Raw genomic sequence first — 18530 nt, 5'->3', positions numbered from 1 at the left:
GCCGGCGCGGGGGCGGCTCGGTGTCACCTGGCGGCAGCGGTGGCGGCGGGCGGGGCGGCGGCGAGCCCGCCCTATAAAAGTGTCCCGCCGCGGCACATGCACACTTCGGGGAAACTTCCTGCCTGGAGTGGCGGCGGTGGCGGCCGCTATGGGAGGCGCGCCCGCTCCCGCCGGCCCCGCTCCGCCCTAGGGCGGGCAGCCCCGCGGTGCGGGACGGCTGCGGCCGCGACCCCCGCCCCGCCCTGACCTGACCCGCCCCGCCCCGACCTGACCTGACCTGCCCCCCGGGGGAGGCGGTGCCGGCGRGCGCGACCGCTCCGCCGCTCCCCGTTGTGCCCTGGGAGGCGGCGGGGGCAGGATGAGAGTGAACGAGAGCGAGCTGAACAGCTCCGTCCTCCCGCGGGACCCGCCGGCCGAGGGCGCCCCGCGCCGCCAGCCCTGGGTCACCTCCACTTTGGCCGCCATCCTCATCTTCACCATCGTGGTGGACCTGCTGGGCAACTTCTTGGTCATCCTCTCCGTCTACCGCAACAAGAAGCTGCGAAACGCGGGTAAGGGGCGGCGGGGAGGCCCGGGGACACCGCCCGGGCTGGGGTGGRTGAGGGTGCCGCGCCCCGGGATGCAGCGCCCTGGACGCTTCGTCTGCCGCTAAAACTTTCCCCGAGCGCGCAACTCCGGKCTTGGGCTCTTTGCCTCCGTCCCCAGCTGGCGGTTATAGGCTGTGACAGATGCCAAGAGCCTCGTCTTTCCTGCCGAGTCGGTAATCGAGCGGGAAAGGGTATTTTTAGCTCCCGCCACCAAATCGTGGTGTTATTTTTAGCTCCCGGCAGTTCCCACCTAGCAAATGAGAATGGCAAGTAAGTCGTATTTAAGAATGGAATTTAGACACGGTACCGGGGATGCTGCCTTGGCATACAGTGTGTGTCTGTGCATGCTGGATGCTGTTCTTCTGATTGATTTTCTTTGAGTTACAGAAATGTCTTCAGTAACAAATTCTATGGTTGGAGCTTCAAATCAAGSAAATACGAAGTTATAAACATTGCAGGATTCAGACAATTCCCTCCCCCCACCTTTGTTCGCCTCCTACTTGCTGTCTAGGTCTTTAGGGAATGGGAAACTGCGAACAGAAAACAGCTTTAGGCACTTTTTAGAAAAAAAAACAACCTCTAATTTTGACAGGATAGAATCTGTGCTGGTCTATTGAGTAAATCCCTCCGAGTTCATGGATTATTGGTCAGACAGGCAGGAACTTCTTCAGATTCATTCTGCTTTATCATGTCAGACCAGCTGCTGCGCACGTGTACCAAATCTGTGCACTCCAAACCCTATGCATCTTTCATTGAAAAAAAATACAGGCGCATGTGAAGAGAGCTGCACTGGTACTGAAAACGGAATTTCACTCCATGACAACTGAGAAGCTTCTTTTAATTTTTTTCACAGCTGGGCTGTTGGGGTCTTACGTTATTACTTCATTATTATTAAGTTGGTTAATTAGTTAGTGATTTAAAATTTATCTGAGGAGGAACTTGAGCCTAGGCTTTGCTCTGTGCTAGCCTAAGGTTTCTAGTATTCGACTCTGTCAAACAGTGGCATGCTTAACTTTCTAAGGTTAATTGAGGTAATTCACGTGGGCTGTCTGCTTCAGTCTTATTCAGCCGTAGTGGAATGCCACACACAAGATCAAAATAAAGAGTAACAGATTTTAATCTTTTTCTCCCTGTGATTGCCACTGATGTAAATTCTGAAAGCTATTATTATCTTCCCGCTTTCATTGGCAGAAATTTCATTCACTGAAGCTGGCAGGGTATCACGTGCAATGGCTTGTARTTGAGAGGAGACTCCACCTCTACAAGTCCAAGTCAGCACTTGACTAGCCTTGTTCCCTGGGTGATTTTTAGATGGAGGGAAAAAGCTATATCGGGGTCACACAGGCGTACTAYTGGGGATAGTAAGGGTGATATTCTCTTCCCCCTTATGCTTTAGCACTTCTTTGGGGAGTTTGCAATACAGACAAGTCTGGTAAAGTCTGAAATAAACATGATGTCTGTTTTCTGGAGACATAACTGAATCCTTGGGCTCTCTGCTGTAGTATCATGTAATCCCTCCTGAATCTCAACACATGCTCAATTGCTCACTCTTACTGTATTTCTTGTTATTGCCTTTTCTGTCATAGTGGCTTTTAAGAACTGCAGTACACTGGCAACAGCTAGGAGAATAGAGCATTCTTCTGARCGTAAATTGTTTGACACTGGAACATGAACTAGATACTGATTGACCCTCTGAAATTAAGGATTAATTAAAACAAGTAGCTACTTGGTACAAGATGGTAAATAGTTTATAGTCTTGGTTTAGAAAAAAAAGTAGGAGCAAGTTTTTAAAGTTCTTAAGTTTTTTTTTTCCTTTAAAATATAGGGGAGTTTAGTACATAGATTAAAAGAACCTTTGGAAATAATAAGTTTTAAAAGGGTGTGCTAAGTGTTTTTGACTAATCCTGCAAAAAATGTATGCCTGGGCATAACTTTACTTATGTGAGCACCACTGTCAAATTGGGCTTTCAATTAGGAAGGGCTTACTCAGGCAAGTAAATTTATAACAGCATAAGTATTTAGTAAACTCTGGCCTAATATTTGCAAGTTTGAAGGCTAAAGTCTCCCAAGTCTTGTTTATCCTAAATCAGATTATTCAGGAAGAGATTACGTTGAAAATAATCTGATTTATACGTAAAACTAATTTGTAACTTGATAATTTCAAAGGCAGTTATGACATTTTGCAGAGAGGTAATAAGAAAGAAACTTCCGGTTTTGCAACAACTTATATTAATTAAGTCTTGCTGGCACATTTATTGAGGAAAAAGAACACAGGATGAAAATTCCACTGGAAAAAGGTCAGGGAGGAACAGAAGATACCTCCTGAAGAAAATGTATCTCACTGAAGATTATCTTCCCTCTTTGCAAGAGAGGACTAACAGAAATAAGGAATATTTAACCATTTCAAAAAAGGTGGATTTGGTGGGGAAAAACATCTTGCACCTCTGCCCTACTCTTTATTATATACATATTTTTTGGAAGATAACTGCAAATTGAACCTGTGGACTTACGATTTTAAAAGTGCATTGGGGAATAGTAGGAAGGCCTAGAAAAACCTTCTCATCAAGTGGTGTAACCTTCCTGACAGTCAGAAGGTTAGTAAAAGACCAAAGCAGAGAAGTCAGTAACTCAAAGAAGTTTGTCTCAGCAAGCGAGGAGTGTCTGATACTACAGACTCCTTCATAGGCACAAGCATGGCTTCAATAGATGCTCTTCTAGACACAGAAGCTGATGATGCGACTGGTAGGATCCTCTTTTATTTAATGTACTTGACTTGTAATAAGTTTCATAGTTCTGGTCTGTTATTTCTTTTATGGTGGCTTTGTAATCTAAAGAGGTGCCTGACACCAATTCAGTCCTGATGGGAACAGCTGCAATTTAATGCTGACCTGCACGAAGACTGAATTTGGTTTATGACATCTGTAATCTTTTAACTTTGAAACAAAGTTCAAGGGAAACATTCAAGGCATAAGGATTTTAATGACCATATCTTTGTAGCACATTCATGCAGCTTGAACTTTAAACTGATGTGCTTTCTTTAATTCTTAAAAAGAACAAGAACAGATCACTTTAAAAAGAAGTTTTGTGTAAATCCTTGTCTCATTTACCGTTACTTTCATTCACAGAAGAGAAATAAGGTTGTTCAACAGGTCCACCCTGGGAAGATGCAGTAACTAGCCTTAGGGAAGATATATTAAAAAACTGCTGGTACTTTTAGCAATGTGTGGAATTTTTACTTGAAATATGAACATCCAATCAGAACGTCTCAGAAAACTCAGAAGATCATTTAAGTTGCTTATGTAATACTACACACAAATTTGGTGATTGCTGGTATCCTTATGCCTTTGTTGTTACCCACACCAAGAAAAACAATGCATCAAGAACAAGATGAGGGAGCAGTTCTAAGCCTTTGACTATATGGATTAGTTTTCAGGTAGTGATATTAAAATGTCAGCACACACCTGTTTTTTTGGTGGCAGGTGGTTTTGAGTACTCAGTGATTGCAAGACTGGACCATTCTTGAAGGTCAATGATGAAAGTTTTCTTGAATGGTATTACACCTCTTGCTCTTCTTTCTTGTTCTTTTGAAACTGTCCTCTTGGCCTGATAGGTTGCTTTTTTTCTGGGTGCTTTGTGTGCTGAGTCCTGTGTGGGAAGGGAGCCTCCAGCAGACAAGAAGGGAGGCCCAGTAGTCTCACCCTCACCCTTGTGTGCCTGTCCTGTCAAACACATGGAATGGGTTGGGATAATACAGTGACTGGTGCCAAGCTGGTAACCAGAACCTACCAAATCAGGGCAGAAAGCTGCATTCACCCTTATCTCACTGATCTCTGTTCTGTGCAAGGTGTTTTTGGGCAGCTATCCAGTTTTCCATGTCCTTGGCCCAAATGTTTTGTTGCTAAAACTTTGTTTTGTTACTAATGAAGGAGTTTGACTTTGCTGAGGCCCCGGCGCCCTTAGTGACAACACACAGTTAACTTCACTAGGACTGCACGCATGCCTAAACTTACCTATGTGTGGTAACTGCTTTTCTGAGTGARATGGCAATGCAAAGGGGAAAAACCCCCAATCTGCCTCACCTGCTTTAGATCCCGAGAGTTCTGTGAGGACAGCTCTTCTGGTGCTCAAAAGAATATAATGAACTCAAGGGTAATCTCTCTAAAATCTCGAAGATCAGTGAAGTCACTTTTGAAAGAGCTAAGGAACACAGCTACTTATGGCTTTTTCYATTCTTTGCTAAACTGTACTGCCATTGCAGAATAAGGGATAGGAATCTGTCAGTAAGAATTTAATTTTGAATGCTTTTTAAGCTGGCCTGGGTTTTGATTGCAGCAGTGTAAGAATCTAGTAGAAAAATGCTCCTCTTTTAGGGCATTTTGTAGAATAAAAATTTTAAAAATAAGGATGGAGCTATCCTTTTATAATCAGATTGGAGTTATTATCAGCCTTTGCAGAAAAATATTGTTCTTGATGATGTTTTGTTTTTTTTAGTTTTAAAATGATAATGTTAAATGCTCTAGTAAAGATGGTTTTATCTTATAAATGAAACTCCTGTTGTGAATTCAGACTAATGAAATCATTCTTTTTGTCACAGGTGATCCTTGGACTTCATTTTGTGCCCTGAGAGACTATGGGTAACCCGACAAATACTTGACTCAAGGAAGAGAACTTAGAAGATCAAGTTGTAGCACAAATTCAGGGTTCTGATAAAAACTGASATGTTGATGGCAATGAACATTATTTCAGAAATTAATAACTTCCAGTATTAAAAATGGTAAGCTGTTTGGGAGAAGGGTAAATGTCTAGAGGAGTTGCTGAACTTTGCCAATTGTTGAACAGAATTGATCATAAAAATACAGTTCCAATAAAGTTGTTCCTCAGACTGGTTTTGTATGAATACTTTACTGATTCAAAAGTTTGCTTCAAAAATTTGTTAAAATAGTGCTGTGTTGTTAATGACCAAAGGCAGAGGTGAGTATTTCAAATAACTAATAATTTATTCTTACTAATGTATCTATTCAGCTATTTGTTCTTTCTTCGAGACTCTGCATTTTAAAGTTTTAGAGGCATTGCTTTTTCTAGTTAGCTGCTGGCACTGGGCAGTGGGACTTATATGCTCTACTATTTGCTGTCTCTTTTAAGTTACTTTTTGAGGGATTTTCCCTTCTCTCATTAAGCTTTTTGCATCTTTAATGTTTTCATTAGCAATTTCCGATTTGCTTCTATTCTTATCTCTTTCCTATTTCTTTTCACACTATCTACTTTTCTGTCATAACAGAGATCCTTCATGTCTTTCCAGTGTTAAGATATCATCAGCAAGTCTAGGTTAGTGACAAAAATGCTACCAAGAGTTGTCATTCAGTGCTGGTGTGACAATGTCCATTCTGTTTCTCTGGTTAGGCTTGCTTTCCTAGGGCAGTAAAAACTTTGCAGTGTCAATTCAATGCTGTGCATCGCAGTTTAGTTTTGCAGTGTCAGTAAGAACTTGTCCCCCTTGCCGCTGGCAGTTTTTCTTCCAGTCACATCTGTGTGCTGCCTGAAGTGCCACATTTCCACTCCTGAGAAACAGTTMCGCACCTCTGTTTCAGGAGGACAGCTGTTACTAAGAATTCCTGAGAATAACAGAACTCAAATTATTAACAAAGCAAACAATATTTGCTTATTGAATATAAACATGTATTTAATGTGTGTAGTTATGTAATGCTTGGGACTATAATACAAATGCTACTACCAAACTTGCAAATCTAGCCCTCCTGAAGGTACTGGTGGACAGGTGGAATAATCAAGGTTTATACCCTTACGAACAGAATAAAGGTCTGATTAACTTTTTATTTTTTAAGAATGGGTAAAATATGCAAATTAACTTCCCTAGTGCCCTTAAATCCAAATGATAAGCATGCTGCAAACTTCTTAATCTTTTATTTTTTGTTCAAATAGAACAGCAGCTGAAAGTAACCGGCAAAGCTATTTTCAGCATTTACATAGTGACTAGTRCAGCTTCTAAGTAGCTTTGTGGTAATAATTGGCCAGTATGTGTAAAAAGTTTCATGTTCTATAGTTTTTGTTTTTAATGAGGAGGCAAACTTATTTATATCCCTTCCTTGAAGAAACACCCAACACTAGAAGTAAAAGATTTTCTTTTAATTTTATAAATATTTAATACAATACCAGGTCATATAGTTGGATATGCTTTTTGAAGTATAGGTGTTATATTACTGGTGTTCATAAAAATTCAGTTCTTGATTATATCAGAGCCCTGTGCTTGAATTGGTGTCTTGAATCTTCTTATCTGGGTTTTAGGCAGAGTGGTGGRTTGGGTTTTCTTGATGGTGGAGGACCCATCTTTTCAGTTGCTGGAGTTCTGAAAAAGGCCTTCAGTGCTTCGCTTGGATTCTCTACCATGAGAACCTGTTCTCTAAAATGGGAAAAATAGAAGCAGCCGATTCCAAACCCTTTTCTGTGTGACCAAGCACTGGAATTCTCTAGTCGAGTGCATACTAAGCAGCTGGAAGTGTTTCTGGGTTGTTTCAGGTTAGTTACATCTTTCAGTTCACACCTTTAAACAGACTATTCAGCTGCCTTTGTKTGAGTTGGACAGCATGTGTACTTTTTTCATTTAAGCCTGCAGAAACCCCATTCGACATGACATGTACATGATATCCTACCTGTGATGCTGAAATATAAGGTCTATTTATATCATACCACCTTGGATTTTTTGGTTGGTTGGTTTTTGCTTTTTGAGGTTGTTTTTTTTTTTTGGCTGCAGATGCAAGGTTTGCAAAACTAATTTGTCTTAAGGGAGAGGGGAGAGGTTCCCACACAGAGGGAACCCTGTGCTGGCAGAGGTCAGTTCTGTGCTTGGTATTGAGGTCGGTCAGTAATGTGGCTTCTGTTTTAGTCAGGTGTCCCAGCTGCACCAAGTATGAGTGTCTTGCGGTCATGGTGCACCTGCCAGATTGATTAATTTAGCCAGACAAGGTGGCCAACTCTCTAGAGATGAGCCAAAATGATGAAAAGGCATGAGTGCAGGGATCAGCTTTGAAAACTGGTGTCTTGTCACTCCATGCACAAGCTTCACCAGATCTTTGCATTCTGAGATAAAATAATGAACATTCTTTTTCCCTGGTAGTGGCTACAGGTTTCATTTTATGTTTCTGTTTTCCAGAATGAATGAAAAACAGTTCTCTATTCCTTAGTCTAACTTGATTTTTAAGGACATATGCATTTCCCTGTGTTTGGGAGAAAAGTGTTTTCATTTCACAGGTAAAAGAGACCAGTGCAGTAAGGTTGTGACATTTTTATTAGGAATGCTTTGAAAATATGGGACTAGAATATTATGAAGATTCAAAGTTTACATAAATGCAAATGAATCATGTACTTCAGTTGCTTTTTTTTTTTCATTTTGGATGAAGAATTAATGGTCTCTAAATAAAAAAAAAATCTGTGTATTTTACATTAATATGCTCTGTCTTAATTATAGTAATTACTTACMTTAAAGATATGTCCAGATTATCTCTGACTGTAATGTGAGGTCTGCCCTCTGCAATTTGAGTATTGCAATGCGTGCGTGTTCACATAATTTTAATCTACCTCTTAAAGCCTAGGTTCTTCCCCCCCCCATTCCCATTATTCCATATTACATCTTCTAACCTTCCATGAACCTCTGCTACTGAATTAGTTCTCACTTAGAGATTGAATGGTGGGACCTTTTGAGTCATCAAATCCAGCTTTCAGGAGTTGCAGGTGTCCGTAGAAATCCTTCTGGAAGGAGTCACCTATTTCCCTAGTCCAGCTGAAGAAGAGTGATGAGACATTGGAAGGTGGCTCAGCAAGGTTGTGGATGCCACATTCCTTGAAGTGTTCAAGGCCAGGTTCAGTGAGCCCTTCAGTGAGCTGCTCTAGTCGAAGGTGTCCCTGCCAATAGCAGGGGTTTGGAACAAGATGATCGTTAAGGTCCCTTCCAACCCATAATATGATTCTCATTGCCTAAATATATTTTCTGTCAGTTTATATACTTTTGCGGTTGTGCTAATATTCCATGGCAATACTTAGCACCTCTCTATTCCTGTAATGAGAATAAAAGCATCACCTCTTGTGTTGTTTTGCTAGTCAAAGGTCGATATAAAATTCTGTTAGTCTTTCTATAAAATAGTCTTTCCCCTTTGCAAGAGAGCACCACCTCCAGGAGTATGCCTGATCCCTGGATATAACTTCCCTAAAAGTGAAATCCTGGTTTTACTGAAATCAATAGTAAATCTCTTAACAAGTTCAGAATCCATCTTGCTTCACTTTTTATGCCTGCAGTACTTGCCAGTAAGTAAGAAGTCTGCTATACTGCTCACAGCCTTAAACCCAGTGTGGTAAGCAGAGAAATCTTCCATAATTCTGAGTCAGAACAGGATTTTTGTTGGATCACTGATAGTCTTGTAATAAAGCTGAATACAGAGAAGAGTTATAAGTGCCTGACCTGTATATCCCAAGGTGGGTGCCTCATAGGAAGCCGCTTACAATGTCATGTGTAGCTGGTATGCAGGCTGTTAAGTCTGAAAGTTGTTGCTTAAGGACACACCTGGGAATAAAGAAAACACAAGAGCTCACCAGTGACTGCTACTACAATGTTATCCTTTTCAGGGTTACAGATGGAAATTGTTGCTTGGGTCAAGGACATTTAGCTTGCACTAGAGGTGTCTGGTCAGATCACGTAAGAATATTCTTGATATATTTGTCCTCTTCTACTTTCTAGGAACTCATTGTTCTAAGAACTCATTGTTCTTTATTATGTTCATTAAGCAGAATGAATTTCACACTTGGTTTTGCTGCTGTAGCCTCTCTGTACAGATGGGTGGTTCTGTTGTGAATTATACCATCATATAAGTGTATGATGTTCYTTTGGAAATAGTTCTCAGTCCAGCTGTCTGTGACCATTAATTTTTCAGTTCTCCATTGCTGTTTGTTTTTTTGCCCCCTTGCCTGTGAACTGTATTGTTGAGAATCTCTGTGGTGCTTATAAACCCATCTTATTCCCCATTGTTGGCGATGTAACACRTTCCAGCACCACTGCTGAGGATTTTCATAACATTGGTTTTGAGTATGTACAGAACCACATTTATATTAAAGCACATGTAAATCCTACTTTACCATGTTGCAGAAGTTACTCAAACCGAGGGTTGTTTAATTTTGTGTAGTTTGGCTTCACTAATTTACAGATACATCTGGAAACATTTCCTCTAATTTAGTGGGTTTTTGCAGAAAGGACCTTTTAATTTAATCTTTCTTTTTTCCTAATGCAGCATCTGCTGGCACATTGTAACTCATACTTTTGTATATTGCTTGTGAATWAACACACTCCAGAAATTGCAGTCTCTCACATGTAGAAGACCAATATTCAGCATTCCTGATGGGAAGAAAGGTCAGCAATCTTTCCTTACCTTTCCTCCAGCTAGACACAAGTGCTGGCTTTAGTTCTTAGGATAAATTAGAAAARTTGTGGTGTTTTTGTAATTCTTGCTTATTGAGACAACTTCCACAGGAATTTTTGTTTTGATGAGTATCATGTAAACATAATTTTCATTGGCCAAGGTCATTCTAAATGWTCTAGATTCAATCATTCAGGACTACAGAGTTAACAAAGTAATCCTTGTCAAGCTCAGTAAAAGCTTTTCATCTCCTCTGTATACTGGTAAGTATGGAGAAGACAACATTTGTGTCTTAGCATACATTAAATATCTAATGTGGAGCTCAAAGTGCAGATTTTTTGCTCTTGCAGCAAAGGTTTTTGAATTATTTTTTGGCAAATAATTGGGCATTTCTTTTGAGCCTTCAATTACAGATTTGTGCCCATACTACTGTTTTTTTTGCAGCTCTCCTGATTCTTTTTTTCTCTTGCCCATCAGGTGCATCCCATTACTGCAGTGCCTGGTAACATTGTCAACTATGAACATTTTGTTCGCAGGTGGCAAACTGCCTTTATTTTTATAATTTTTATGGCATAATGTGTCGTTTGTTGACAATCTCAAAAAATATTTTGTATTTACCTAACATACTCACTTTTGYTCAATTACTTCTGCATTCTCCTAGGAATTTGTCATGCTTTTGCTCATCATGCATTTGCACGTTTTCTTTATATGATCCATACCTGTTGGGTATTATGCTGAAGACTGCATGAAGATGACGAYTCCTGTATTGAAGAACAACTTTGCACTATTCTTGCTAAATTGTTCGCTGCTGAATTTTTTGTTCTTTTCTTTTGGTTTATTTTTTTTTCCCTGACATTTTTTCATTGAGTATAAATGTCAGTTGTTTTCTGAAAGCCTCTTGTTTTCGTGTTGTTATTGACTTGGGTCTCTCCCTTATGGGCTCCTTTACACATTCTGTCTAACCGGTTTTTTATAAACTCTGTGAAAATAGAATTCTAAGATGCTGCACTATTCTTAGGAGCATTATGAATGCTAGCATTTTAAATGTAATGCTGATTTTATAATTATTCCTGCTAAGAATTTCTAATGCATACTTTATGACAATATAAGGGAGATTATAACACTGCAAAACTCGCTCTTGTGCCTTGTTAATACTGCTTGCAGCTACTGTCACCTGCTACGTGACCTAAAGATGTGGTTGAATCTCACACGTGTGGACATGCAGAAGTATGAATGGAAAAGAATGAAGGGTGCAAGAGAAGTTTAAGTAACCTAGTGGGTGTAGGATTTGCAATCTGCTTGTTATTGGTGCTTGTTTTGTGCTGGGATATCCCATCTGTCACAAGAATGACGCATCTTTTCACTGCAAGCTTTTCTGGTGGGTGTTTTCTTTTACTTTTCTCAGGCTATTTCATTGGCAAGCTTTGCTGCCAGAATGCATCCTGGGGTAAAGCTGCCTGAGCACATCTTTATTTCTAGTGGAGACATAACTTCACAGGCTGTCACCAAAGTGGTGAATTGATTTCTAAGGTCTTTTCGTTGTGTTTTGATATTCCTATTATCTTCTGTCCCCTCATTTACTCAGAAAAATTACTTGATCAAATTCAAATTTCACAAATATTTCCCCTGTTTCTGTCTTTTGAGTTGCTGATAATTCTTTGTGATGACTGGACAGAAAGTTTGCATATTTTACTCAAAAACATGAAACTTGCTTGTCTTACAAATAAATCTCCCTATCATGAATTTGCTTGTGTTGTTTTTTGGTCTACTCTCTTATACAGGTATTCCAATGAAATAAATGAAATTTTCAGCTGCGAGGCAGCTCCAGTATATGTTTCATGTAAGCTTATACTGGCTCTGAAGACATATTTACTAGGATTATTTTAAGGATTTATTCTGTAGGAACATTTCTATATATTCATTTGATAAGTGCAAATGCAGTATGTGATCAAATACTTTTTATAGAAACACAAAAATGTTGACATTTTTAGTACACAGGAAACAAGGGACTGTYTAATAATCATCTGTGAAGTAAAATTATCTTGTGTCTTCTATATTCAGAAACTCTGAGCCTATACAGAGTAACAGAAAGAGTCATATGAGATGACAAATTAGGTGTGTAGTGTAACTGGAAAAATTAAATTACTATGTCAGCTGTAGTAGGCCACTCATTGTTCAGTGTCTGTAATTGATGGACTCATTATCCAGTGTCAGGGCACCCATTGTAATCCTAAACCCAACTTTCCTCTTTTAGGTGGAATTGTGGAGTTGGTTATGAGAAGTAAGGTACTACTCTCTTACCTGCATGTCTACTTGGGGCTGGAGTCTCTCTGTCTTAACAGARACTGCTCTCAGGATTAAAAGCCCCAGCCCAGATCCAGTGATTACAGCTGCAGTAATTACAGTACTCCTTGTGAACAGGAAGGGCCTTCTGCAAACTTTCATTCATTTGAGGTGATTTTATTTCACAGGGTGTCATTCAGGTAGCAGCCTCAAAATTGTGCTGTTCTTTCTCTTTCTTGCTTGCTTTAATTTATCTTGCTTCTGGAAAAGAAATTGGACCCTTCAGAGCCCAGAATATTTCAGATGAGATTTTTGCTGTTAGTGTCATTTGATAAGTATAGTGGATAAATATTGATATAGTTGTTTAAGTACCCTGACTTATTTGCCCTGAAATTAATTACTCAATTTAGTTTTTAGCTTTAACTTGGAATTCTTCTCAGCCACCATGCAGAACAGTACATCTGCTCAAGGCTACCTCTACACAATCTATGAAATGGATGTGCACAGAATTAGATGCGATCATAAATTTTGTTACAAAGAGGCTTTTCAAAAGGACTTTCTCTCTTTTGTTCACGACACCTTCTTTGCACCAGGTTTCTGATCATCTTGGATCGCACTATTAGAGGAATGCATTTGATTCAGTTCTTGTTCCTGTTCATTATTTGACAAGGATAATGAAACATTTTGTTGTTCATAGCTAGAACAAAACAGCATGTTTTCCAGCATGCCCTGTAGTTCTATATAATACATACAAGTGGGCATAGTTAATTTTGTCATTTTCTCATGCCCTTTATTTCTCTGGAGTGTTCAGCAGCTTTAGGTTGTTTTTCCAGCTCTTCAACAACAAATGGCAACAGTCTCTCCAATGCTGCTATTTTTGCTCCTTTGGAAGAGCAGACTCAATGCATCTTCTATTGAAGTTGTAATGAAAGGGCATCAGTTGATCAGTTGCCCTTTTCCTTGCTGTCTTCCAGAACCATCTTCTGAGTCCTCTGTAGATTTCATTGACTCCAAATCCATATCCAAAGTTCAAATGTGACCTTTTTCTTTCAGTCTGGGTCCATATGTTAAATACTAAATTTTGGAACACTTGCATACATGTGACCTCTATGTCTTGTTCTCCCTGAGAATTTTCCTTTTAGGACTTTGTTTTGTCCTTCTATCTGTCATGAATGTTCTTCTGTATTTGTTCCCAGCCAAAGCTTATAATTCCTTATATTTGATCCTCTCATAGATCTTGCCTTATGCCATGATTTCCAGGCTATCAGTTTAGAAAATGTAAATCCACTGGCTTCTATTGCTTTTTGCAGTCCCCAGGCAATTTTTTTTTCACACGTTTTCTATATCAAACAGTGTTTCATTTTAAACTGTGACTATGCTTAGGAAACAATGACTTTAAAAATTACACGTTATCATGTCATATATCCTGCCTGCACATCAAATCCCTTCAATTGTGAAATCCTTTCAGTTGTGAAATACCAGRAATGTTCAGCTAGGAAGTCTTTTCCACATGTACAGATAGGCTTGATAGCATTCTAGTTAATGACTACTACTGGTAGGATCTCGAAAAAAGAACAGCAACAATGCAACTTCAGTCAAAACAATTTCAGAAGAGATAAATTTAATAGTAAGAAGGGGAAAAAAGTTTGAGCAATCTGAAATGTTACATTATTCTGTAAATTTCTTTGAAGGATTTACTGACAAGTGTTCTTTGATTCTTGCTGTTCTTTTTGTTTGGATTGTGACCACTGGACAAAGCAGTCTTCTTGGAGTTAAGCTGTTGAAACCAGTACCTAGTGCTTTGTTAATTGTCCAGATAGATGGCTCATTTTAGTGAATCAGCATTGCCTTCAAAATTTCATGGTGTACTGGCACTGTTCAGAGAGGAGGGGCTATGGAGAAAGGAATTAATAGGAATCTTGAAATTAGTTCAGTGAAGGGAAGCAAATAGTAGAATAATCTTTAACCTGAAATTTCCAAGAACCTGAAATTCCCATTTTCAGGAATCCAGGAAAAAAAAATCATTGCATGTTTTTTTCTGTCACTAGTGACTTTTATTGATACAGTTAACTATTGCTTGGGTCTAAACTGATTTCTCTGGTACACTGTAAAGACCTTAAAGCAGTAATAGTGTAAAGACGTGACAGAAGTATGTAATGAAATAATAAGCCTTTCTAATGAAATAATAAGCCTTTCTAAGTATGAAACAAAATATTCCAGCCATATGATTTTTTTTTTTTTTTCAGAATTTTAGTATTAGAAAATCTGGACTCAGCAGTAGTTAAAAGTAGTGCCTCTCTTTTAATGTCCAGTGTATTCCCTAGAGACTGTTCTCTCCAAGTCAAGTTGGACTTTATGCCTTTGGCTCTGGAACTGAAGATGCCACTGATGCCAAAGGATCTTTCAGATACTTTGTTTTCYGAGTCTCTAAAGTTCTGTAAGAGTCTCTTATACTTTTTCAATGAGACTTGTAGAGTGTAAAAAACTAGTCCAGCATAAGAAATATATTAGATCACATGCTGATTTAAGATAAACAGTTATGTACAGGAAAGTCATAGGCAGAGTTAGTCATGTATTTGAAGAAGATAAAGGACAAGGATGACCTCTTTATTCCCCTCTATACAAACTKCAATAGGAATATGACCTTATGAGCAATTTTTTTCAACTGAAGTAGTGTTCAGCATAGCTTGGGAAACGTTTACCAGGAAAATTAAATACCATCTGGAATTGACATCCGTCTGTTTTATTTGGACCCATATTGTTTATATGTTTGTTGACATTTTTTTGAGGCATATGCAATGCTGAGTCATTTTTTATCAGCTGAGAATCGATTTCTTTCTTATGTTTCATCTGTCTCCTGCTACATCTACTGTTGTAATATTGTAAAAGCCCAGCTTCTTCACCATTTGGGTGATACTGGCTTGTATGGAGCATTGCAGTTCTGCTACTGAATCTCTTTGTTCCAGATACTTTGTTATCTTCTCATGAACATGTCCCAGCTTCATTCTCGAACAGTCTTTTGCCTCAGCATGACAGCCAGATTCTTTATCTGAAATAATAAAAAGTATCATCTTCTACTGCACCTCTGTGCCATAAAGCAGCCTTGTACTAAACTATCACTGCAACTGGTCTTCCAACTTGGTTTTTCATAGAAAGAACATATAGTTAATGCATTTCTTTTTGGTTTGTTTTTTTTTTTTTTTTTTTTTACCACATACCCAATGTTATCTGATCCATCTTTCTACTTGCTGTTACCTGCTTTCTTCAGTGTCTCCTCATAGTCTCTCTGAATCTCTCTGTATCATGTCTTCAGGTATTGTATGGATGCCTGTAATGACCCTGAATTAGTGTGTCTTAGTTCTTTTGTCGAAGTGTTGCACCATTCCACTGTTCATTTTATCCCCAAAAAGAATAAGAAAAAATATTTAATACTGTGTATCTAGCATGCATAGCTAACCTGTGCCTTTTTTTTTTCTTGGTAAATATCCATTTTCTTTTTTTCAAAACAGTTATTTTGTTTGCATCMCCTATTTCATTATCTGATCTTAAATGTTTAAGTTATGTGTACAGACTCTTAATAGTTCTGTTAGGATTTTCAAAATCGATACAAATCGTAGTTGGGAGGGTGMCTTAGTGCTGTGCTATTACCCTTTGTCTTGAGAAATTCACACTAATTATGGTTCTTCCATTGCCATGTGTATTTCTGAATCTATTGTCCAAAGTCCATTTTCCTAAAACTTACCTGTATTTTAAAGGAGTATATAAATCATGACAAATATACAATACCCAGGAATGCCTACAGCTCCTCAAAGAATTTCAGGTGCTGTACAATAGATTTATTTGAGTGGTGGATGCGTGTTCTGACCATGCCTAGTTTGGCATCTTTAGGCGTACCAAAAAGAAAGCTTTTCAGCTTCAGTGGCACTGTAAAACTTTTCAAGAGAAAGTATTAAGAACTATCCTTATTTTGGAATGTTGCTTTCACTAAGGTCATCTCAGCTCAGGCTTTTTGGATCCTTTCACATTTTAAAGCACAATGTCAGACTATCTTAYTTTAGTGAGACCTATTATCCCTGTAAAGTGAGTATCCATAATAGGGCAGTATGTTGCCTTCAGTTACTTTTAAAAGCCTGAGAGAATCTCTAAATTCAGTGAAGGGTACTAAGTYCCTCTGAATTCCATGGTTTATACATCCTTTATTCTGTAGTACTTTAGAGCTGAGGCAGAGATTTGTGAATTTGGGTTTTGGTAAGTCATCTGTTCTGAATGTGTCAGATGGGAATTTTATTCCCACATTTGTGACCCATTGCATCCAAACTTGTGGCTTTATTTAGAGTCAGTTCTGCAGACGGTTCTTCTGTGTGGGGCCAGGAGYTGGATTCGGTGATTCCAATTCCATATATTCTGTGATATATTAGTGCATATCTTAATTTCTGATTTTTAAGTTTTGCACTCTCCCTGCTCTTTTGTTAGTGGACTATGAGTCTGCCACTATGCMAATCAGTCTTGATCTTCCCATACATTTTTAAAACAATTTTTGTGCAGCTTATGAAATTCTGTAGATGTACCTTGTATGATGCATGAATAACTTTGAAATACTTGAGTTTTTCTCCAGATATCCTTTATTATAAATTCCTTTTGCTTACAGAAAGCATACTCAGATACTTTCACTCAAATGACAATTCAAATAATGTCTCATATGTTCCAAAAGACATTTTCTGTCACTTCTTGAATCAGTGCCTAAAGCTTGTGATGTTTTTCACAGAGCTGGCCCTAAAATCTTCATTTTACCAGGTGGAGAAAGTGTCATCACTTCCACACCTCCATAGCTTTGCATACTGTTGAAATCAGAAACTTCACAGAAGATGCTGTAATCTGCCAAAAGCAGGAGATTGGCTTGAATTGCATTTCTCTCCTTGCTGGATTACTGCCACCAATGAAGTTAACATTGTTTAAAGTGTTTGTCCAAAATAAACAATTTTCTGTACTTGCTGGGAAAGCCTACAGTACTGCTTATTTTTAGGCAGTTTTCTCCTAAGATCAGCATGTCTGGATGGTCACATTCAGAAGACTGCAGGATATATGTGAATAGATTTACAGTAAACTTTACAGGTCTCCTTTAGCTTGTGAGTTTTTAAACTGCTAATAAAATTGTTTATGTCCTTGTAAACAAGGTGAAATACCAGTCAACGGTGACTATGCATGTGTGAAAATTCTAGTGACAGCCATAAAGTAGTCATAAAATTTAGGCTTGGCATAGCTTTAAAATCACTACAAGAAAAGCTAATATTGTTTGTTATCACAGCTATGGTCTTTGCCACCTACATTGCAGACATCAGAGCTTTCTAGAAGTTTCTGTTTAGCTGACACTGATGTTTATCACATTGATGTTAATTTTAAGGGCTAATGACTGAGTTTGACTTAGAAGTATTATCATCAGAGAATTAACAAGCTTTTTAAATTAAAACATTTGTATGACAGTAGCAGCCAAATATTCTCTCTCATAAAGCCCAAATTAATCAGAGAAGACTCCTGAAAAATCCTGTCCCTGAAGAAAATAAGTAGAAAAGCTGAGGTCACAGAGTAAACCACAAATCACGCCACTAACATGGCTCAAAGATTTGTTAACACCGCTGTAAACTGTAAACGGAAATTTTCCAAAAAGCATTTTAGTGGTCCCTCTGTTGATATTGTTGATTAAAAATTGAAACGATCATGACCCGTTTAAGGGGAAAGCACAAATTTGGTAACAGTCTTTTTTCATTTCTGCAAGCCTTATCTACCAATTTGTAGAAGCATTTTCTAAACCATAGGAAAAAGATGAAAGAGACTTATGTTTATGACAACAGAAATTAAATTACRTAGTAATAGTAATAATATTACCAATTTCATGCTTTTATCAATACTGCTCATCATGGATTGAGCTTCTATGTACTAAACATTTGCAAACACCAAAAAAAGAGCTCCCGATTAGAAGGGCTACAGTTAAACSAGCCTGGGTTTGTGCAATTGTTTATTATTTGAAGTCTGATCAAAGCAGTATTCTGAAATTCTCTGCTGTTCATTCATTCCAGCTGTGTGTCGCAGCTATAATTTATATTAGTTGGGCAAGATGTGGCAGACTGAAAGACTGGTGTTTATATACTGTGTATATCATATAGTATGGGAAATATATCCCTATTATGTGATATCTTTTTTATTGCCCAGAGCAGCACCACTTACAATAATAATTTCATTTTTAATT

The 18530-nt window shown here is 38.5% G+C and overlaps 1 protein-coding gene across 1 annotated transcript in view; it reads left to right on the top strand.

Annotated features, from left to right (window-relative positions):
• Positions 1–94: 94 nt before the first annotated feature.
• The window catches only part of MTNR1A (melatonin receptor 1A), a 50883-nt gene continuing 32447 nt past the window's right edge, over positions 95–18530 (top strand). The window contains exon 1 of the mRNA XM_057370246.1: positions 95–551. Within this exon, the coding sequence (XP_057226229.1) occupies positions 359–551 (193 nt within the window). The 5' untranslated portion in view covers positions 95–358. The remainder of the gene's footprint in view (positions 552–18530) is intronic.

This window comes from Malurus melanocephalus, unplaced genomic scaffold (genome assembly GCF_030028575.1).
Source record: "Malurus melanocephalus ecotype Western Australia unplaced genomic scaffold, MMel_1.1 scaffold_121, whole genome shotgun sequence".
In the NCBI taxonomy this organism is placed as follows: domain Eukaryota; kingdom Metazoa; phylum Chordata; class Aves; order Passeriformes; family Maluridae; genus Malurus; species Malurus melanocephalus.
The sequence above is the reverse complement of the archived record's forward strand: the minus strand, read 5'-3'. Positions and strand labels throughout refer to the sequence as shown.